This window comes from Vicugna pacos, chromosome 7 (assembly GCF_048564905.1).
Source record: "Vicugna pacos chromosome 7, VicPac4, whole genome shotgun sequence".
NCBI lineage: Eukaryota > Metazoa > Chordata > Mammalia > Artiodactyla > Camelidae > Vicugna > Vicugna pacos.
The window spans coordinates 83,472,514-83,495,774 of record NC_132993.1 but is presented as its reverse complement, the minus strand read 5'-3'; the positions used below and the strand labels follow the sequence as shown (position 1 = coordinate 83,495,774).

General features: G+C 54.3%; 1 protein-coding gene across 1 annotated transcript in view; it reads left to right on the top strand.

Annotated features, from left to right (window-relative positions):
• The first annotated feature begins 7,535 nt into the window (after positions 1–7,535).
• Positions 7,536–23,261, top strand: part of GCK (glucokinase) — a 42,665-nt gene continuing 26,939 nt past the window's right edge. Inside the window, exon 1 of the mRNA XM_031679813.2 lies at positions 7,536–7,747. Within this exon, the coding sequence (XP_031535673.2) occupies positions 7,703–7,747 (45 nt within the window). The 5' untranslated portion in view covers positions 7,536–7,702. The remainder of the gene's footprint in view (positions 7,748–23,261) is intronic.

Sequence of the window (23,261 nt, the reverse complement as noted above, 5' to 3'; positions counted from 1 at the left end):
ATCCCTGGTCACACAGGACTCGTCATCACAAGCTTGCGGGGGTGACGGTCCTGGGCCTGCCCACCACCTGTGAAACTAACCACCGATTTTGTTTTGTTTGGTCAATGGTCTGACTAAACCACTGATTGTGGAGCAAGCTGCTGACCTCAGAGTGGCAGAGCCACTTCACCTCGAAATGGGCAGAAGTTCAGCTCTACACTGAGGGAGCAGCTTGGTGTACAGTGAGTCGGTAAACCTCATTTTACCTGAGATACTGAAATAATACTTTTTCAATGGATGGGGATGAATGAGGCTCAATTCCCTAAGGGTACCACCTCTTGGGCCCTTCTGGTTTAATTAATGGTATGTAATCAGAAAGCACACACAGCATGCGTGTGCAGGACTCACATGCATAAAAGGACCTTGGTCTTTGGAAGTTGGCAGTAAGCTTAGACAACCGTCATGCTAGAAGCAGCCAGATCTGAGATAATGGGGAAAAGATGGCATATTTGAAAAATCAACAGCATCACTATAAACATTACTCTAAATCAGGATGTCTCAACCAGGGCACTATTGATATTTGGGATTGAATAATTCTTTGTTGTGCACTGTAGGTAGCATCTCAGGCTTTGTACCCACTACATGTTAGGAGCACCCCACCCACCATTTGGCAACCCCAGAATGTCTCTGGACATTGCCAGATGTACCCCGGGGAGCAGTGGATTAGAGAACTGTTGGTCTAAATATTCCTGTGGCAAAAGGAATTTCCCACCACGTGCCCTTTCACTCAGCACCTTCCTCACCAACCCTGGGTATTTCCAAGTGCAGAGGGTGGAAAGGGCTTTTCCACACCCCCTCCGTTTTGGTGCTAAACCTCAAGGACAGAGTTTGGCCAACGCCAGGCCAGCTTCCCACAGATGTGGGCACACTTGTCTGCCAGGCTGGGTCACAGGAAGACTGCGTGGTGGGGGAGCTGTCAGTGCAGCTCCATCTTGACTGCACTGACACAGTTGCCCTATAGGAGGCAGGTGAGAGCCATTTCTGAAGAAAATGCTCAGAGCCCCTTTCCCTTTGCCACTAAAGGAGGAACCAGGACAGTGCTTGGTTGGAATAGATTTAAGTGTATTCACATGCCACATAGGAGCAGCCGTCCTGAGGTTTCCCTTACATTAAGCCCTTTCCATATGTTACATTATTTAATCCTCACAAAAACAGACGAAGATATTACTAACACCGTACAGACTAGAAACTGAGATGCAGGTCAAGGAAATTGCTAGTCGAAGGCACATGTCAACCCCGAAACGTGGAACAAACGCTCTCTCACAGCCCAGCTGCATTCTTAGCAGCTCCCTCCTTCCTCTCTGGCCTTGCTCAGCCTCCATCTCCCCAGGAAGCCTTGCTCAGCCTCTTTGGTTACTAACTCCCCACGCTCATCCATCTTCTTCAAAAGCAAGACCCACCTTCCACTTCCTCACCCCAGCTATCACCCAACTTGGCTTCAGTCCCAGCAGTGCCACAAACCACAAAACCGCAAATGTGAACAAACCATTAACCTCTCTGAGTCTCTCTTTCTCTTCCATCTGTAAAACTGCAAAAATGCCCTTTCCCATAAGCATGTTGCTGGGAATGATAAGACATTATATTCCAAGCTCGAGTCATAGTACATGTTAATAAATAAGAACAATGATGATACTGTGTCTTGTTATCATTCACGACCGAAAGGAAGAGAGATTGTGGTAAGTTAGAGGCATCCTGCAGGCTGTGGGAAGCGGAGATTTGACAGTAGGCTGAAATCTGAAATCTGAGGGAGGTCTGTAGATTGCAGAATAGTATTGTGTTCTGTGTTAATTTCTCAATTTTGAGCATGGTGTAGCAGTTACATAAGAGAAGTCTTGGTTTTTAGGTAAATCCATGCAAGGACTCAGGGGTAGAGGAACATCCTGTCTGCAAGATGCTCCCAAAGGGTTCAGATCTATCTATAATATATATGGAGAGTAAAGCAAATATGGTATTCTCTTAAATTTTTTAAAAAATTTTTGGAGGGGTAGTAATTAGTTTTATTTATGAATTATTTTTTTAATGGAGGCACTGGGGATTGAACCCAGGACCTGGTGCATGCTAAGCATGCGCTCTACCATTGAGTTATACCCTCCTGCACCCTCTGCAAATATGGTAGATTTAGTCAGGATCAAGGGTAGCCAGGAGTTCACTGTGCTGTTCTTGCAGCTGTTCTGGGAGTCTGAATTACGGGGATAGAACAGACTGCACGGAAGGGGCCCTGAGGCTCTGCCTGCAGCACCTGCAGGCACAGGGGAGGCACGGCTCTCTGGGGTCCAGGCTCCCCAGCGTGTGCTGGACACTGGAGGACAAGCCCCTCTGCGGACAGAACCGGAGCAAGGCTGCCTGTGACAAATGGCCCCGGTCCCCTCAGTTCACCCTGCTGTGCAAGGCAGGCAGCCACCCTCCTTTGAGACTTTGTTCAGTTCACAAAAGGCACTCAATTTGGTTGCAACAGCAGAACCCTCTATTAGCTGCATAAAAGCCAGCCAAGGGATACACCCCAGGAGGCCCAGTCGGGGGTGGGGGGGAGGGAACCCAGCCATGCAGCGCCTCTGTCCCCGTGCCCCCTTGTCGGTCAGCCAAGGCCAGGGCAGCAGGGTTGTTTTCACAGTAAGCCTAACCCTAGCCACCACGACCCACCCAGGAAGGGGGACTTGTAAGGGGCCATTGATGCGGTCGGGCCTCTGCAGGAGTTCAGAACGTCACCCGCTAAATCCGCTGCTTCGACATAGCGATCGTTTTGAGTTAAAGGCATTTGAGAAACAGCAGCTGCAAGAAGGACACTCTGAACTTCCTTGTTATTCCCGAAAGCAGGAGGTGACGCTCCCAGGTCAAAGGTGCCCTCTCTGTACCAGGAAGAGGAAGACATTCTTATCACCAGAGATGAACGGAGGCCAAGAGAAATCTGTGCAAACAAACAAGGAACAAGAAACAATAAAGATTGTCTTGTCAATTTTCCACCAAGGTATTGTTTTGTAAAGATATAAAAGCTTTCTCTCTGGTCACTTCCTTCGATCTTCACTCCCTTGTGAAGGCTCCTAAGCACATGTAAAAAAAATGTAAGTAAAACTTTTGTGCTTTTCTCCTGTCAATGTCAGTTTAATTCCTGGGCCCAGCTGGAGACCCAGAGAGAGCAGAGGAGAATTTTTCCTCCCTTACACGTCCTCAGTATCTCCCTGAGTCTAACGAGCACAGATAATGCCATCACTCAGGAAACCCAGCTCCCAGGAACGCTGCTTAACTACCACCACCGCTCACCCAGGTGTCCCGTGCGCCCACCGGGTCCTCCAGGTCACAGGGAAGCCTGGTACAGGCGGTGCTCTGCCACCAGCCGAGAGGGAACAGGGGATGTCAGAGCAGGAGAGGGCGGGGTATTCTGTGAAAAGGTTTACCTGGAGGCAGTGGACAGGAAGAGATCATAGCCAAAGAACGGGGAGCCAGCTGGCAGCTTCCTGAAACAGTGGGACAGGCGCCCTCAGAACTTCCTCCCCTGCAGGGCCTTCCAGCAGCTGTATTTGTGCCACCAGGCAGCCCTCCGCTGCTCAGGGTCTACGGATGGATGTACAGCCCATGCTGGACGCATGGTCATTTAGGCCGGTGACCTGACCTGAGGAGGGCACCCTGACAGCTGTGGCCCTGCTCTGCACGGAAACTGGGCGAAAGTCTGCAGAGTAGGAAGAGACGGCCACCGTGAAAGAGGAGCTTGGTTCTCCAGACCTCTGAGAGCAGAAAAGAAAAAAAAAAAAAACCACCCAAGCTGGGAGGCATCACGAAAGAAAAGTTGTGACAAAGAATTTTAAAGCTCTCATGATTGGTCCCTTAGCCCCCTCTCCACCCCACCCCTGCTGACATCCCCCCTTCCAGCCCCTTGCCTTCTCTCCCCTCTGAACCTGCCCACCCCCTGAGGCTCCCCACCCCTCTTCACATGTGGGTGCCAGGAAGTCTGAGTCAGAGTCAATCAGCACAAAACTGTCCCTACTGCCGCAGAGATTGGTGTATGGATGGACACCTGACCCAGGCCTCAGCCAATCAATGCAAGCCATCTGCTGACCATCCAATCAGAGTGAAGCTCAGGACTTTGTGTTTGACACCTGGGGGAGAAGCAATGGGACTGGTAGAGGTTAAGGGCAGTGAACCCCAAATATTATCAATACCAACTTCTGGTTAAACATAGACGATAAAGTACATTTGTTTATATGAACCCCTGGGCAAATCGTCCACTAGAATGGCACAAATAGGGTGGGAGGAAGACAGTAACTAATGGGAGATGCTAACCAGGTGCGCAGGTGTAAACTGGGGAGAGGCAGGTCAGGGATGGGGGCTTAGCAGGGGAGGGGCTGAAGCAAGGGGAGTCCTGAGGGGGCTCCCTCCCCAACCTGTTCCAGATTCTTCAGCCAGGAATGTACCACCCTCTGCCTCTCTCCAAGGAGAAAGATGCAAGACTTTCCTTTGGGAGACTTGAACGCTCAGAGATTCTGCCCCTTTGTGGCCTCCGTAAAGCCACCCATTGTTTCACGTAGTCCCTGTTGGGTAAATGTCTCCTGTGAGGCCAGCCCCAGGGCTCTGGTCGGGGTGCAGTGTGGCTGCCCTTGGCTTAGGTGACATTCCAGCCAGCTGTGGCCAGGGAGAGCAGAGCTGTGCAGCAGAACCTGGGACCTCTGCAAGAGGACTGCCTTGGCCCCTGTCCTTGCGGGGCGGTGAGCATCGCAGGACTTTGCATCCCAATCCTTCCCCTCCCCAGTCTCAGTGAGCTCATTTTAAAGTGGCGAAAATAAAGCCACCCCTGCTTACTGCCCCAACACTGTCTGATCAAATGACAGAATCAATGCACAAGTACTTTGTGCATCATAAATGTTTTAATCAGTCATAGTTATAATGTTAATTTCTCCTTCTCCTAAGAAATCTGTTTCCTTTCTTTAGGAATAAATCTAATAAGAAATACATAAGGCCAAGAGGGGAGGGTATAGCTCATGTGCTAGAGCGCATGCCTAACATGCATGAGGTCCTGGGTTCAGTCCCCAGTGCCTCCTCTACAAATAAATAAACAAACCAATTAACTACCTCCATCAAAGGAAGAAAGAAAGAAAGAAAGAAAGAAAGAAAGAAAGAAAGAAAGAAAGAAAGAAAGAAAGAAAGGAAGGAAGGAAGGAAGGAAGGAGGAAGGAAATGTACAAGACCTATAAGAGAAAAAGAAAACTCACCCGAAGGACATAAAAAAAGACCAAAACAAATGGGACAACATATCACATTTCTGAATGAGGACACTTGACATGATCAAAATGCCACTTCTCTAAAACAGACCCTCAACTCCACAAATTCAGTGCCTTTCCAATGAAATGATCAACAGCATTATTTTACTGAAATGGGATGAGAGATTCTAAGATTTATATGAAAGATAAAAGGTTTATGGTAAAGAAAATTTTGTGGGGAAAAGAAAAAAAAAAGAACAGATGCTTATCCCACCAGATATCAAAACCTTATGCCAACTGAGAGAGTGTGGTAGCCACAGAAATGGACAGAGAGAGGTCCGCTCACAGGCAGACCCGAGGCCAAGGCAGGCAGAGTACCAGGAGCCACTTTTACATTCAGGCAATCTGTTACTGACACAGGTAGCAAAAAAAAAAAAGAAAAAGAAATGAAAGAAAAGAAAAAGAAAAAGGAAGAAAAGAAAAGAAAAGAAAAGAAAAGAAAAAGAAAGGAGAAAAGAAAAGAGAAAAGAAAAGAAATCACCCAAAGGTGCCGCTCCCCATCCTTGTCCCACCAGGAAGGCTGACACCCAAACCAAAGAGTCTGCATCCCTGCGTCCTGAGTCACCCCAAAGCATCTCCCGGGGCTGGGAGCCCATTCTAGATGGCAGCTACACCCTGAGGGGCAAGGGGCAGAAAGCCTCACATCTCGGAAGCAGAGGTTAGAGGAAACCTTCCTGATTGCCTCCTGGGCAGATGGGGAAGAGTGGGAGGTGGCCTCAGGGCAGCTTCCTTCTTGTCCAACCTCAGTTCCTGGAGAATCACAAAGTGTTCTGACAGGCTGAGGTTGGCTGTGGTTCCAAAGTTGGCCTGGGGGTCCTGTGAGGACACCTGCTAGGTGACCAGAGCTGAGCCATTTCTTACAACAGAGAAATACAACAAGGGAGAAAGAACTGTGATGCAGTCAGGAATGCAAATCAGTGGAGAAAGGCTAGCCTACCTGACGACTATTAGACTCCTGCCTCACAACATACACAAATTCCAGAAACATCAAAGCACTAAACATTTTTAAAAACTGAAAAACTAGTAGAAGGAAATGTGAGTGAACATGTTTCCAATTTGGGTGGGAAATGCTTTTCTTAACAAGACATGAACTTCAGAAAAAAGAAAGCAAAAACTGATTCATAAGAAAGAAATACTTCTGTGTGATGAAAGATGCTATTGATTAAGCCGTAAGTTTAGCAATGGACAAAGGGAGGGATAGCATACTGAGCAAGCAAAAGACTAATAGATATTATGGGTGGAATGTAAAAATGGTTTATACAAATCGCAAAGCAAAAGACAATTCAATAACAAAAGCTAAGTAATATAAACAAGTCACCCTTAGAAAAAGAAATAACCATAAAGATAATAAAAAATGTGTCCAGCAGTTTGCAACTCATATGACAGAGGAGATAACAGATAAGCAAAAAATCCGAAAGATTTATCATCTCAAAGGTTGGCCATCATGTAGTCAAACTCCTAATAACGGTGGGAGGATTAATAAATTGGTGAAGCCATTCGAGGGGGAAGTGTTGTCCTGGCTACGCAATCGTAAGACAGTGATCAAAGCTCGAGGGTGGTCTGGGCACGTGTGGCAATGTTGGTGGCCAAGCCAGCTGCTCCTTCTTCCTCTGGTTCCCAGACTCATGGGGGCCTCCACTCCTTAGGATATGAGTTTGGAAGACCCTGTGACCCTGCCCTGGGAACTGACAGGTGGCAAAGTCTGCGGTGATAAGGCGATCGGGCTGTCGCTATGGTGATGGGGATGGAGGCCTTTTGCCATCAGCCCCAGTTTTCTGCATGGCAGCTCTAATGACAGGATGGTCAGCCCTGCGGAGGCCGGAGGGCGCGAGCGCAGAGGCCTGCTCCTGGTTGCCATGGCAGCGTGGGCCCTCGCAGGAGCGCAGAAAGCGCTGGCAGGAGAATCCCCCACTCCACACCTGGATGTGACGGGTGATGACTGAGCCTCAGGGCAGCAGGTTGGCGCGTGTGACAGAAACACAGTCGCCTGCAGCTTAATTACGCAAAAGCTGTCCCCCAGCCACAGGAGGGAAAAAAGAGGACCTTTTCTGCTGAATCTGTCTAGACACCACGCCGTCCCAGCTCAGCACAGCCCGGAGAGAAGGCTGACCGGTCCTGACCAGCCGTGGAGTCCAGCGATGCCCCTGCCCCAGCCACACCCAGCCTGACGAGGCCTGCGTGGGGAAGGGTCCCGACTGTGGCTCAGAAGAGAAGGCTCGCGGGCTTGCTGGAGAATGATGAAAAGGAGGAAGCTCTGTGATTGATCCTCCAGCCAGAAATCAGCCAGAAGCTGGATCGTATTCTCCCAGACGCCCGTAACCCTTGGTTGGGAGAAACCTGGGGATATTTCTGCCTTGGAAGCCTGTTGGGAAACGCTGAGGGGTCCCAGCTCCCACGGGCTGGCTGTGGTACAAATGCTGGATGACAGAGCCAGGATGGAGATCACCAAGAAGGAAAAGGTAACTCTTTGCCGCTTTTCGGTGTTCTAGAAGAGTTTCTTATACGTTCCCACATTCAATGGTTTGTTTAACTTGGACGAGTGTTTGCTTAGTATCTGATTGCACGCACAGGTGCTTTAGGGATGATCTGCTGGGAGTGAACTGTGGGGCACTGGCTTTGTTGAGCAGATCTGTTCCTCTCCCCGCTGCTCCAGACTCCGGCCCTGTGACTTGGAAGTCACAGGGTGCCAGGAGGCCTGGGAGGTGACCTCTGTTGGGTAGAGGGTCTGGAGAGTTTAGAGCCCCAGCTGGGGGGCTTGGGGGCCTGGGATCTTAGTGGCAGAACCTGCTGGCCAGCCACGAGGCAAGCAAGACTCAACAGACATCATGAAAGGTCTCAGGGGCCCTCCCTGCCTGGCAGGAATCTCTGTGTAAGGAGCCTGAGGGCCGTTACTCCTGCAGAGGAGCAGAGAACAGTTACCTTTTCCAAAAGAAAGGAAAATCCAGACATCCTCTGAGCCAGCCCTGTGCCCAAGCCATGAGCGAAGGAGCTGGAGCTGGTGGCAGGGCGGCGGACGGAGCCTGCCTGCTCTCCCAAGCCAGGCGGGGCGGGGGAGACGAGGGAGAGGGCCCAGATCCAGGTCCTCTGGCATGGTTTCCTCCTCACATGTCTTTTCTTCTCCTTCTTCTGTGAAATGACGAAGTCAGCATAAACACTGGGCTGGTTCTGCTCCTGGCAGAGCTAATGATGTTAGGAGAAAAACAACCACCCGGGGCAGGGCGCCGGCAGCTGCAGGCAGCAGGAAGCCGGGTGTGCCGGTCACTGGGGCCACGGCCGCGGCTCGGATGAGGAATCCTGCACAGAGGGGGCCGTGGGCGCAGCTGGGGAGCAGGGATGTGGTGTCTTTGGCACAAGCAGAGAGCCAGCGGGCGACAGAGAGCGGTGGGACCTGGGGTCTGCTGTGGGGAGCTCACCATTGCAGACTCGGACCCCCGCCTCTTCTCGTTTGTCCTGGGGACACAGTGATCCACGTGGTAAACCATTTCTGTTCCACGTGCCAGGGGGTGCTGGTCCCAGTTTGGGAGCCCAGCTGGCTCCTGAGGGCTGGAGTTGGGGTGGAGGGTGGGTCACCCACAGCCTTGTCAGGGCCAAGAGCAGAGGGAGGCATTGCTGCTTGGCATCTGCTTTAAGGAGCCACCCTAAGCATCCATCATCAAGGGAAAGAATATTTCAATGCAAATTCTAAAGAATCAAAATGAATGCAAAAAAAGTATGGTAAGCGGAATGCCAAAATTCTTTAGAAGGAGAATTGTTGGGGTATTACTGATTTATTTTCCTGTCTCAGGCCTGTGCTGGCCTCTTCCGCAGTGCCAGCCAGCCAGCCAGCCAGGTGCCAGGGCCAGACAAGGGGGGCGTGGGCTCTGACGTCCTCACCCCGCCTGCCCCGGCTGCCCTGGCTGCGCAGAGGACCCACCTCTTGTCTGGTGGGGGAGGTGGGGTGGGGGCTTCAGTTTGGTGTCAGGGCCAACGTAAGGATATGAGGTTTTGCTGCCAGGCCACCCAGATCCAGTCCCGTGTCCCCAGGAAGTGCTACCCCCACCCCAAGCCAGCATGTGACCTGAAGCAGTGAGCAGTGCCCTGTTCACACTTAACGAAAGTACCCCCAACAGGTCAGCTGCGGTGGTATCCACCGCAGGGTCCCAGGAGGAGAGCGTTCTGGGTGCTTTGGAGGGAACTGAGGTGCTGCTGGTTTTGCCCTTTCTGTTTCTCCAGTTCCTCCATCACCTGTGGTCATCTCGCTATGATCTGTGGCTTCCCCGTGTGAGTGTCAGCTTCTTGCGAGGTTTCTCTAGAGCTCCCCGGGGGCAGGCGCCCCTCCCCTCCAGCCTGCGGCTGTGGAACCCACCACCCTGATTCATTCCCTTGGCTTGGAACTCCATCCCTTGGCGGCTAGCACTTCTGGGTGGTCCTGGTTGGTCCTTCCCCCTTCCCTCATCTGTGCTGGTGGGCGGGAGGGATGGGGGCTCCACAGTGAGAAGAGTTAGCCTTGGGTGGTGGGTTTGGGGAGCACTTTTCAGGAAGAAAGCTGGGAGGGTGACATTCCGGGTGTCTTAGTCTGCCCAGCTGTCATAACAAAATACTGTGGACCGGGTGACTTCACCCACAGACGCGCTTTCTCATGGTTCTGGAGGCCAGAAGTCTGAGATCAGGGTGCCAGCATGGTCAGTGCTGGGGTGGGGCCCTCTTCCTGGCTTGCAGATAGCTGCTCTCCTGCTGTGTCCTCACATGGTGAGGGGAGAGGGAGAGAGAGAGAGACTCTAGTCTCTTCCTCTTGTGGGGTCTCCATCCTCATGATCTCATCTGACCCTAATCACATCCCAGAGGCCCCAGCGCCTAATACCACACACTGGGGGTTAGGGCTTCGACGTATGTATTTGTGGGAACCCAATTCACTTTTTAGCACTGGGGTGGGGGATGGGAGCAGCCTGGGAGGAACTGACCTCCCTCCATTCAGGCCCTCCAGCTGCCCCGGGCACTTTGCTGCTGAAGGGGAAGGGTCAGAGATGGGGTGAGATAGCGTCAGTTGGCAGTTTCCCCGACAGAACTTGTCCCAGCGGGTATGGGGACCCAACAGGAGAGATCCCCCCCCCCACCCCCTCCACCATGCTGCTGGGAGGCTGGGCTATTGCCAGATGCTCAGGATGCAAAGCTCCAGGTGGCCCCCAAGCAGCGTGCTGGGAGAGGGGCCAGTGCTGGCTTGAGCAGAGTGATGACAAGACCCTGAATTTGCGGGGGTGAGGCTCCCCGTGGCCCGCTCAGGCATGGATTCAGCAGTAGGGGGCAGGGACTGGGCCTGCCGGGGGCCCGGGCCGGGAGGCCGTGGAGCAGAGGCTGACCCAGGAGAGCTGAGCAAGCTGCCTGGGTCCCAGGCCTCCGGGTCGAGCGAGGGCCCTCAGAAAGAGCATTAAAATTCCCGGCATGTCCCTGGAGGAGGTGAGGCGGCGTCTGGGGCTGCAGAGCTGGGGGCAGACAGGCCACAGAGAGAGAGTGTCCTTGGCCTCCTTCCCGGGTCTCGGCAGAGCTGCCCTGAAGCCACCTCGAGGCAAGAGAGAGCAGAGCTGTGCTGAAGGGAGGCCCTCCGCGGAAGGGTCTGGTGCAAGGCAGGGCTGTAGCCTTTGGGGGCAGCCCAGACATGTTCCCCGTGTCCCCACATTCCTGTGACAGAAGGGCAGTCCTGGCCCGGGCCCTTCCCCCGACATTTATCTCCCTCCCCTTCTCAGGGCTGGACACTGATTCTTGCCCCAGTCTCAGAAGGCTGCAGCCCTCTGTGTCTCTGTCTCTCTGTCTCTCTCGGGCTGGGTGCATTGAGAACAGGCCCCTTTATCTCCCCCTCCAAGCCCTGCTCCACCCCACATCACCCTCTCAGGCCTGCCCAGGAACCTCCCAGAATAGAAGCCACCCCCCCCACCTCTGCCGCCACTGTGGCCCCTCCTCAGCCCCCTCCCACCCGGCTCCTGCCAGGTCCACACCCTCCTCTCCCAGTCTAGTTCCCTCCTCAGCCCTCTAGGGGCCTGAGGGTAATCTTCTTGGCATCCACCAAGGCCCCTGGTCTGATGACCACCGGCCACCTCCTCTCTTGCTCGATGTGTTCTATTCCTTCGTTTTCTAAAAGCGGAGCCGTTTACCCCCATAGCCAGTTCCCGAACAGGCCATCCAGCTGCTGAGATAAGCTGGGACTAGATTCCAACACGTCCACGTCCCTGGTGAGGATGCATTGTCCTGTCTGTTCATTTCTGCTCCAGGGAATCCCTCTGGGTACCACTCTTTTTGACACACGTCTGTGGTACCAGATCCCGCCTCACCTTCTCAGTGAGGTTTAGACCCATTGGTCAAGTTTCATAAAAAGCGCTGTGGGGGTTTTGACTCTGGGAGGGATGGACCTTCTACCTTGGAATACAGGCACTTCCCTGGATACAGTTCGTTTCTTTTGCCTTTTGGACAAGAGTTCTGGCTCTTGGACTCTCCTTTCCACAGGAGTTGAGTTCCTGGCCCAGGCTTCTCTTTGACCTCCTGAGAAAGTCAGTCTGGCTGGTCCTCTGTGGCCATCCATGCCAGAGGGTCCCGACTGCTGTCTCAAGAGTTGGGGCAGGCTAGGGAGTTCAGGCTCGGAGCCTCTCGAAGGCTCCCAGGGGTGCTGAGCTAGGCAAGGGGGTCCTACCAGCTACTTGGAACTGGCGGAAAGAGCGCCGTGCCAACAGCCCAGCCATGTGCCTACGCTTGAGGGTGTGCCCAGAGCAAGAGGTATCCTGTGGGGTAAGGGGACCAAGGGCCAGAGGTGTGGGGTTTACCCTGCCAGAGCATCCTTTCCTCCAGGTGGGCAGCCAGCTCCCCTGGGCCCCCAGCATCCTCAGGCCCCACTGCAGTCGTCCTGACCTGCTTTGAGCATCACCCTCCCCCTCTGCACGTGCTCTTCATGCGTCTCACTCAGTCCATCTCTGCTCTGCTCCCTCCGCTGCCCCACGCCAGGCCGCACCTGCCCAGCCAGGGGGGCTCCAAGTCTCCCCTCTGGTGCTGGGCCCGAGCAGGAATCCAACCGAGGGGAAGGGCGCCAGCCATGGGTCCTGGCTCCCAGGTCCCCTCTGGGTCAGATCTGCCTTCTGTTCGACCACGGGCTGTTCTCGGGGACTTTCTCAGAGGTTGTCCCTAATTTCACAGAGAAGCCGGGTGAGTGGCTGAAGTCACACGGGGTGAGTGGTGGAGACCTGGGCTCCGTGAGGGCACTCCTGAGGCAGCCGCTTTGTGAGCCCAGGGGTGGCCCCTGGGAGAGGGCAGCAGCCCAGCTCCCTTGAGGCCGGGTGAGAGCAGGATGGGCTAACAGCAGCATAGGATGGGCGTGGAGACCTTTGTGAGATGTGGCCAGAGGTGGATCAGAAGGGGACTCGGGGAGCCAGGAGCTCTTGAAACAGATGCCATCTGAGAAGCCCCAGGGCTCTGGGAAGAGGAGAGGCGGGCCCCCTCACTCCCTAACACCCCTGAGAAGGGAGGCCCTGCTCACTGCTCCAGGGTCAACACTGCCTCCTTTTCTCCCGCCCCCTAAGCCATCCTATCATCGCATGTTTGGGGAAGTGCACTCAGGACCATGGCCTTATATCCACCTGCTAACCCTCCGATAAGCCCCTGCCCCACACAGCTCGGCAGAGCCCTGAGCCCGGGGCAGTCCCCCGGGGTGCTGGCACGGGCCCTGGGCCCCCAGTGCTGGACCCACTGGGCTTGCCCACTCCTCCCGCCAAACTGGGCCCCCGGGGGCCCACTGTACTGGTCACCTTGCCCGGGCTGGCCCCCACAGGGCAGTGGTGACAGACCTGCTTGGATGTGCTTCCCGCCTGTAAGGACCCAGCAGATCCAGCCTTCACCCCCAGGGGAGGTGAGGGGTGGGAGAAGATAAGAAAACCCTTCGTTGGCACTCCCCAGAAGAGCAGAGCTGGTCTGCGCTCCCAGAGGGAAGAATGCCATGTCCACATCAAAGGGCTGCCCTCTGCTCCCAGCCAGTGTATGCGGATGTATACCTGGCTGGGCTGCCGGCTCAAACCCGCTCTTCCCTTCCCAGCAGGATGGCCTTTGGCAACTTTGAAATCCCTCCGGACCTCAGTTTCCCCTTCTGTACAGCGCGCCCCAGGGCTGCTGTGTGGATGGGAGCCCCTGAATAGTGAGGCCCTCATGCTACATACCCAAGCACAGAGCTGTCCAGAGCAGCTGCACTTCCACTGTGAGCAGAAGGGCAAAGAAGTCCTACACGTAGACAGCTGGGAGGAGGGACGCGATGCCACACACCCCTTCCAGAAGATACAGAATCCTCACCCTGTGTTAGGACATCATATACCCACAGACAGACTCACAAGAGACCCAAGTCATGTGTGTCACATGTGCTCTCTGGTTCCAGCCCATGTGGCTCCTGGACCTGGCCACCGGGTCCCCCATCCTCCAGAAGGTCCCAGAGTGGCATTGTCCCAGCTGGTGGGCTGCCAGGCCCCTTCACAAAGCACAGGAGGAGAAGCGGGTCCCACGAGTACATCAAGGCAGATGTGCCTGGGGGAACACCAGCCTACTTCCCCTGTTGCTGGCCTGTGCATCCCCCTTCACCTGCAGGCATGGTGTTTCTATGGAAAACACGAAAGTAGAAAGTTGTGAAGAAAAAGTCAGTGAAAATGGGTGATAGATGGCTTTAAAAACAGCCCACAAGAGAACCACAAATAGATAAATGATTTCAGTTAATTACAGAGAAGTGGCGTGTGTTTCCCTGTTCATACACACACACACACACACACACACACACAAAATCTTTTAATCACTGATGAATGCATCACTTGCAAAGTACGTAGAAATTATAATAATAGTGTGAAAAAAATAGTAGCAGACAGGACTCTTGTTTTCCCATAATTGAGCCTTTGATTCTGTCCTGGGGGAATTTGTGGACACGCAGCAGCGCTGCAGGGGGTGGGTGCCAGCCCCTCCCCTCCTGCCTGTCCAGCCTCAAATGTGCAGGGGACACTCACCACTTCTGCACCTGAGAGAGGCCACCTGCCTCCCTTGGTCCCAGCCTGGAACCTGCTAGGCCAGGTCTGTCACAGGCTCACCTCTCACATCCCGTGGGGCCAACAGGGCAGCAGGCACCCCTAAGCCACCAAGAGAACCTCAGGCAGGGAAAGATGGGGGGACCCGCGTGCACAGACACCATGGGCCCCCAGTGCCCGAAGCCCAAGGACTAATGCTGTGAATGCCTCCCCAGTGAGGGGTGGCCGCCACCCTCTCCCCAAGACCCCTTGAGCGCAGTGGGGTCCATGTGCAGAATCAGGGAGCTTCGCAAACAGCCTCCAGACCCTCACAGCCTCTCCTTTCTGCTGCAGGAGGCTCAGACAAACTTGACCTTTTTTGGGAATCAAGTCTAACAGACTCCGAAATACAGTCCAGCAGTCAGGAGACTAGCATGGGATGGAAGGGATGCCCACTGCAAGGAAGATGGGTTTTCTTCTATTCTTCTTTATTCTTTGATGTATATTTTTAATTCCCACCCCTCCTCCCCAAGAGAAACGCAAACATTATCAGCCTTCCTCGGAGCCCGCAGTCACCCGGGCCTCTGCTCCTGCCCTGGGCTCCTGGGTCTCTGGGAAGTGCCGGGGTTGGGGCGGGGGGTTGCTGTGGTCCATGGTGTGTCTCCGTGGGCTGGAACAGGACCCCACGACCTGGCCAAGGCCCACACAGAGAGGGTGGCCATCGACCCATGTCCCAGGGGAGCTTTGGCTGGATGACCTGTTCCCGAACTTTCCAGTTTATCCCCTACCCGGTTTGGCCTCTTAGTCTCCACTGCCCAATTCCTGTCTCCGTTGCTGTAGGCTGCCCGATGTTCAAATCCCTAGTTACTTTGGCCCCTCCCAGTGCCTTGTACCTCCCAGGCCCTGCCAGGTGGCGCCCGCTGCCCTCTCCATCCCTGCCCCGGCCAGGTCTGTGCCTCCAGGTCATCACAGCTCCCTGCTCCCACTGGGGCAGGTGAGCCCCCAGCCTCAGAGTGGACAGACAGGCCACTGCGAGTCCAGCCATGCCCCTCAGCCTCCTTGGGCCTCGATACTTGTCACCAACTGGGAATAATAATGATGTTCGCCTCCAAGGGCCACGGGGTGGAGGAGCGCCTTCCTGCGTGAGTGGTCAGCTATGAACCTGACCCGACCCTCAGTGATCTGATGGGGAGGGGAGCGGGGCTTAGAGGGGAGAGGCTGAGACTAGAGGGAGGTGGACAGGTCAGGGTGGACTCCAGGCTGACCCTTCACAGCACCAGGGGTTGCGCTCCCTCCAGACCCCTCCCAGCGCCAGAGGTCCAGCAGGTGCCAGTACCCTCTCCCGCCCAGGAGCCGTTTGAAGTCCCGCTGGTTTTTGCTCAGAGTGCTCTGCGGGGTGGAGTGAACATCTATGCCTGTGTTTGCTGACAATGAATCAGGAGCCGACGGAGGTCATGTCCAAGGTCACATGGGTGGGAAACAAAGATGAGGATCTGGGATTCTCTGCTCTCCTGGGCTGTGACCAAGAGGGCACAGCTGTGAGGCTGATCTCCAGTAAAGACCCTGTCTTTGGCATCCAGTGTCCTCTGCAGTCTGAACACTGCATGTTCGCTCTAATGACCGGGACAATTGTTTGCCCCCAATTCACTCCCCAGTTGGAAAATGGGTATAAAGAATTAGTGTGTAGGTTGCATCTGAGTCCTGGGAGAAGTTGTAAGTGTCCTGTTTCTACTGTTCTCCCGAGAGGGTCCCATATGTCGTGTGTCTCTGCCACCAGGCCTGGTGCTGTGTGAAAGGGAAAAAGCATGTGCATCCCTTTTGGGTCAGGTTCCTGAGACAGAGAGCCTGAGATTGGGATTCTTGGGAAAGTGGCTGACTGAGCGAGTGCTCTCAGAGGAACCCACAAGGAAGGGAGAGGAACAGAATAAGAGAGGGCAAGAAACCAGGCGAAAAAGTGGGTTCAGCCTGAGCAAAGCCTCAGCCTGATCCCGTAGGGGGCTCTGAAGTGTGGAGAGCTTCACGGAGCTGCCCATCCTTGAGGAAACAGGCCAGCCTTTCGTACGCCTGTAACAGAGTCACTGCCTGAGGTCTCGGGAGAAGGATGTGCTGTGAACAGGGAGCAGCCACCACTCAGGGCAGCTGGGGGCGGGGCGTGCCAGCTCGCTGTTGGGGGGCATCTGTGGTGTTCACCACGGTCCTCCCGTTGCAGGGCTTGGATCTATCAACCTCTCTCTCCCTCCGTGCACAGCTTCTCCAGGATTCTGGGGAGATGCACAATTGGATGCTGAGTGAGGTGAACCACAGTTTCCCTTCTGCTGGTGACTACCCAGAACTGCACACGATACTCTGCACCTGCCCCTCCCATTCTAGGGCTCCTCCTCCTCGGCTGACGTTGCGGGTCCAGGTGGCTCACCTTGAGGGGCGACCTGGACACTTAGCCCTGAAGAATCTGCACCCTGCCTCCCCTTATCCAGTTGTGTTTGTTGGGCGCTGTCTGTTTACAGTCACCGCGGGGCACATGAGTACCAGAGACACCCCGGTGGATCATCTGAGTGCAAAACCTATGCTGCTCTGCTCCGTCGTGTGACAGTACTGCTGCCTCCCTGTGATGGCAAGGGTCAGCCGCTGCCTGGTCACACTGGGCTCCTGGCGCCAGTACTGTCATATCTTTCTCTACCTGCCTGGTTACCGGCACAAGGAGCATGATGTGCCTGGGTGGCAATCGCAGCTTTAAATTTAGTGGAACTCTTCCTGCATCCCCTAGTGGAAGCATCTCTCCTCTGAGAACCAGGACCTCTAGGCTCAGAGAAAGAACAAATTCCCCAAATGGGTCACTGGGAGTGACAAGGAGCCCTTGGTTCCCAGACCCGTGTGTTTTATCCTCTAGAGACACAGCGTCACCCATTGGCCATCAGGGTGGTTATGGCAGCCTGGAGGACGCTGGCCCCTTTGATCGGGGATCATCTTCTCGCTGCCAGCTCAGCTGTGCCTTCAGGAGTCTGTCCCAGCACTCTGGCAGGCTGGCAGCTTCTTGGTGGTAGGACTAGCGGATCCTGCGGGTCGTGTGCTAACTTCCAAGCCTCCTTTGCCACGAAGTGGGTCCTTTGTCTGCGGTAACATTGTGTGGGATCTCCTGTCAGTAGATCAGACATTCCATGGCTCCCCAGTTAGTGGGACTGGCTGAGACACTGAAGGTGGGAAAGGTGAATGCATGCCTGGGTCATCAGATGAACTGCTGCCCCTTCCAGGGTGGGAAAGGGTTCAGCAGAGTCACCCTGTCACCAAGTAGTGGCTGTCGGTGACCGGGAGGAGCCGTGTCATACCAGGGCTTCAGGGTCGGTCTCTGATACTGGCAGGTCATACACTGAACAGCACAAGCTCGGTCAGCCTTGCCTGTGCTATTGGGCTCAGGCACGGCTTCCATCTCTGCCCCCGTGGTTATTTGTCCCTCAGGGCTGTGTGCAGGCTGAGCCGGATGAGGAGCTGTCTGTTTTGTTGCCTTTTCTCTAGCAGATGGTTTGTCAGAGGCATTAGCCCCTCAGACCTGCCCCCAGGCGCAGGGATTTATCTGCACACCTCCTCCCCCACCGCTCCCATCCCCAGTCTGCTAACCTCGCTCCTTCCCGCGAAGCTATTCAGCCCCGTCCATGGTCTACGTGTACCTTTACCTTGAGTCCCTTCTCTCTCCTCACAAACTGAGTGGCTGGCTGCCCTGCCCCAAACTCTGCCTACTGAGAGGAGTTCTCCTCTCCGCTGTCCTGCGGGGCCGCCCCTGCGTGGGACTGCGGTGCAGCAGAGGTCCCGCTCCAGTTTGTGCCACTTGCCCTGACTGGTCCACGGTCCGAGCATGGGGGGGCTTCTGCCCTCCTCCAGCAGCTACACAGAGGGAAGGCCAGATGTGTGAGCTGAGGGAGGGCCCAGGGGCACTGATGCAGGAGTGGAAGGTGACAGGCGGGTCGAGGCCACCTGCTCCCGCAGTTGCCCTGTGCCCTCCAGACCTGCCTGAGCCGGATTGCAGACGTGCCGCCTCATCCCCTGACGGACGGCTGCGGGCCCCGCCGGGTGCCTGACTCAGCGGCTCTGACAGCACCCAGCTCTTGACAGGCTGCTCTGGCCACGTGACCACTCGATGTCCCACGGTCAGATGCTCTGTCTCTCCTGGGGCCCAGTGACATGCCAGGGACTGCCTTTCAAGTGGTGTCTGGTTCTCTGCTGCAGATCGCAGGACCCGGGGTCCAGAGCCCAGGGTCTCCTCTGTGACTCTCCTCTTGGGGTTTGTCACCCTTCACGCAGGCTGACACCTCAAGTGTGAGGGCTGCCTGGCCACATGGCCTCAGGGTCAGGGCTGACTGTGGCACCTTCCCAACCAGCTGCAGGACCCTTGCTTTCTCTGGCTCCACTTAAACTATCAGCCTCCTGTTTCATCCAATAAATAGGTTGGCATGGTATTGCCAAGAACAGAATATGCTGCTTCCACAATCTGAAGAGGCCTGTCAAGCGCTGTGTACCTTTCTTAGCGATAAGAGGAACAGGGCACAGTCATTTGTTACCCACTATAAAGCAGTTGTCCTGGCCCGCCCTGGACCACTGGGCCCAACCACCACGACGTCGCCAAGACCATGAGCCCAATAATGTTCTGTGGTCTGGGCAGACCAGATGGTTTAGGTTTGGGGGACTCTACTGTGACAGAGAGTGGGTGAATTCACATCCTTTGGAGCAAGACTGTGACTGAATACTATTGTCCATCTCAAGTGCATGCAGACTGCTTCTGCTCTTCCCTCCTGAAGGTTATTGATTTAAAAAAAAAAAAAGGAATGTCTTGGCTCAGGCTGCCATCACAAAATGCCATAGACTGGGCAGTTTGAACAATAGACTTTGCTTTCCCAGGGCTCTGGATGCTGGAAGTCTGGGATTAGGGTGCCAGCAGGATTGGGGTCTGGTGAGGGCCCTCTTCCTGGCTTGTGGATGGCCACCTTCTCGCTATGTCCTCACATGATGGAGAGAGCTGGAACTCCCATCTCTTCCTCTTCTCACGAGGACACTAATCTCATCATGGGGCCCCACCCCCATGACCTCATCTCAACCCAATTACCTCCCAAGGAAAGGCCCCCACCTCCAAACGCCCATCACGCTGGGGATTCGAGCTTTAACATACGAACTTGGGGTGGGGGACACGCTCAGTCCATGACAATAAATTTGCCAGACCAACAGCTGCCTACTACGTACCTACTATAAACTGCGTCCATCTATTCTAGGAAAGATACTCTATCCAGCACACCAGCTGTAACTGGGCCTTCTGTGTAGCTGAATTTGTGGGAGTGAGTCTGCTGCCCTCTGTCCTGATCCACTTAGTTTTCAGGTATTGGACTGGAAAATTTAACGATCATATGATGTGACCCACACTCTGCCCCCTCTGAGTCATTGAGAATGGCAATCATTTCTGCCATTTTCCCAGGATTTGATGCTTTGCTTTTCGCTGAGGGGTGTGTGTGTGTGTGTGTGTGCGCGCGCACGCGTGTGAATTCCAAGGGCTTGCACTTGGCCTTTCCTATTATAGGTACTCTCATTCTATGGGTCAAGGAAGGGCTCTTCCAATAAATCCAAGTAAATCCACTCCAGTTATGTGTTCAGGATCCAGGGATGTGGCCCTTGAGTGAACCCATGGAGCTGGCAGGCTCCATGGGCCAGAACCCGATGTATCTCCTCACCCCAGTATGTCCCTATGCTAACAGAGGGGCCAGGACGGCACGCTGGGACCCTAGCTGTCATTGTCAGTTGCCATGAAATAGCCATCAAAAGATCTGGGGATTCCTCTTACCCCGTGTATTCAGGCCAATAGCCATAGATCCTCATTACATATATTTGCTATAGTGCTACAGGGTCCTTCCTTCCTTCCTCATGGAGACTGAGTCTCTCTTTCAATCAATGGGTTCTGGACCTGAGAATGGGCTCAAGTTTGGAAACTGTAACTTTCCGTCATAATTCTCCACTGGGGTGGCTGGTCTCAGTGTTCTGCCCATCCTTTCTTGGCCCTAAGGATACAACACTCTATCAGCCTTCTCTTTAGATCCCCGTAGGCTAACCCCCAAGGTTGTTAATCTTGCTGCTCAGTGTGGTAATTGTTCCTGCTTTGCTTCTGGTCTCTGCTATTAAGGGAACTGTCATCCCCACTGCTACTTAGGCGAGAAGTCCTGAAACAGCACCACCTCCCATCGGCCCTGGTCTATAGAGGACAGACCCCCTGAACCTCTCCACTGGTGTCCCCTCACTGACATGTCCCCTACAGTCTTGGCAAGCAGAGTGTCCCTCTACCTTTCCAAGGGGTATGGAGAGCCCATGGGTTTTCCAGTCTTACAGAGCAGATCAGCGTTATTATACCCATTTATCTTATCTTTTTGATCACTGCCTCCATGGTCTGCCGTAAAAACTCAAGAATCTCTACCGCCTTTAATGTGGGTCATCGCTTTCCCCAAGCTTTGAGAGCTACCCAGCACTGTATTGGAAGCCTCTCCTGGGACCCTTGCCAGGGTGTTCAATCCTGCATCACTGGAGCTAAGTTGCCCATCTCCTTGGAGTCTACCTGCCTTGGTCCAGCACCTTCAGGTCCAGTCTCTCACTTCTGGCCAGAACATATTGGCCAGGGCCTGAAGCAGCCTTGGCATACTCCCTCCCTCAGCCAGGGGCCAGGGCTGAGGGTTGACTTCAGTGGTTGGGACCAGCAGGAGAGGCAGAGGCAGGTTCTGAGAAGGACATGTGCTGTCTCTTTGAGACATCTGCTAGTCTTCAAGGGAGTCAAGCCCTCCTTCTCACACAAGTCTGTTCTGTAAGCCCAGAGGATGCACGGGAATTTGGGAATTCAAAATTCTCAGCGCAGCTCCCACACACTCAGAAAGCCAATCATGTGCATCTCTTTCCAACTCCTCTTTCAGTGATGTTATGTTGGTGGCTGGAAATTGGCCACGGAGGAAGGATTTGCACCATGAAAATCGAGAAAGGCCTCTGCCATCCCTAAGAGCCAGTTGTCAACCGCTTGCCAGCACACCCCTGCTCACGCTCCTCCCTCACTGGGCCCCGGCATGCCCTCGCTGAAGTTTTGTTTCTGCCCTGATGATTAAGTCCTGTATCTGGTTTCTAGCTCTGTCGGCCTCTGACTGCAGGAGAAAAATACTGCCCCGCGGACCCTCCTCCTTTCACACTTGGCTTTAAATCAAGAGATGCGAGCCTGGCATTTTTTGTGACACTTACCAACAGCCACTCAGTTGCACAGTCCTTAGGGCTGATGTCTCCCCATGAGCCCTCCATGCCAGACTGCACACAGTGCCTTGTCTTCCACCAGCACCCCTGCCCCTCCAGATGGAATCCGTGAGAGGCTGCCCCCCAGGCCAGGGGCCACCAGGACTGTGTCAACCCCCAGAGAAGCTCCTCTTGCATCCCACTGCAGGCAATCCACCTCCAGAGCCCTACCTGATTTCTCAGACCAGCCTGGCCACCAACTGACTTAGGTCTCAGAAGGAAGGTCCCAGGGACAAGGCTCCTGGGGCTCACCGATTAGTGAGGGAGTGAGCTCAGGGGAGGCCTGCCCCGGGGGTAGGGGGCGGGGTAAGATGGAGTGGAGGCAGATTTGGATTCCGCAAAAGGTGAGCCCCAGTCTGATCCCACGGGGGCTCTGGATCCTGAATGGCTTCGTGAGGTGTCCTTCTTTGCGGCCAAGGCAGCCTTTGCACTCCCGTATTGGTCAGTCATTGGCTGGGAGCCCCAGTGGGAGGGTTAGGGCTGCCACATTAAGCAAATAAAAATTCAGGTTGCCCAGTTACACTTGTATTTCAAAAAAACAACAAGTAAATGTTTAATGTATGTCCCAAATATTGTATGACATTTTGTATTTTCTCTGCCAATCCTGGGGATACACAACCTTCTGGGTATTTCTGGGTCGGGTGACTTCATAGATTGAAGAGGAGTCTTAGGAGAAAGGTCCAGCTGTGAGCTGGTGGCAGCCAGCCTGGGGCAGGGGCAGCGCCCAGCAAAGGGGCTCATGGCAGGTACCAACATCACCTATAACATGACAGGTGTTGACGTGAACAGGATCATTCTCGACTCCAGACAAATACAGCCACCACTGAGTTCTTTAGGAGTTAAATAATTAGGTAGTTGGCATTTTGCATGCCTTATATTGTGCAAGAGTTGTTAATGGATTCCTATATATGAAGAGGGTTTTAGTGATACTTGGAGAAGTAGATGGAGTTTTTGGAATGCAATCATTCCTTCTTTCTCATTTGAAACAAGGAATGCAGACGCTTGCTGTTGTGAATCATTTCTGCAACATGTCTTCAACGTGGCTGCAATAGTGATAAGTCCAGCTCAGCCAGCAGGAGCCCCACATGCGGGCAGTAGACCTAACCTGACCTGCGGCAGAGTTAACCCCGGAGGAAGTGAGAGGGTAGAACAGAGCAGACACAGCCCCCAGACTGTGTCTTTCAGACACAGCCCCCATCCCGCCTGCCATCAGTGGGGCCAAAGCGATGGGGCAACAGGTGGCAGAGTCCCTGGTGATGTTGTCACACGGCCTCTGCCAGAACCATGGCTTCCAGGAGGTGGTCCAGGTGGGACAGAGGCTCAGGTCCCAGGGAGGCCCGGGGAGGGGGGCGGGGACTGAGCTGGTCTCTGATTAATTCCTCCACTCAGGTCTTCTCCCCTGGAGAGCCAGTTGTTCCCCATTTTCCAGCAGTGCTGGGTTTCCATTGCCTCGAAGGCAGTAAAGTCCAGCTCCTGCCTCACCTCCTGGGGGCTTTCCTGAGCCACCCCACTGAAGATGACAGCCGATGTGTACCCCGCCGTCCTTTCCTTCCCCTTCTCTAGGGCTTGCTCCCGTGCAGCAGAACAGAATGGCATTAGTCCCCACTGTGGCAGTCAGGGTCTTTTAGGCTGTACCAGACACCCACCTAACACTGAATCACTGATAAGGCTCATAATCTCACATAATCAA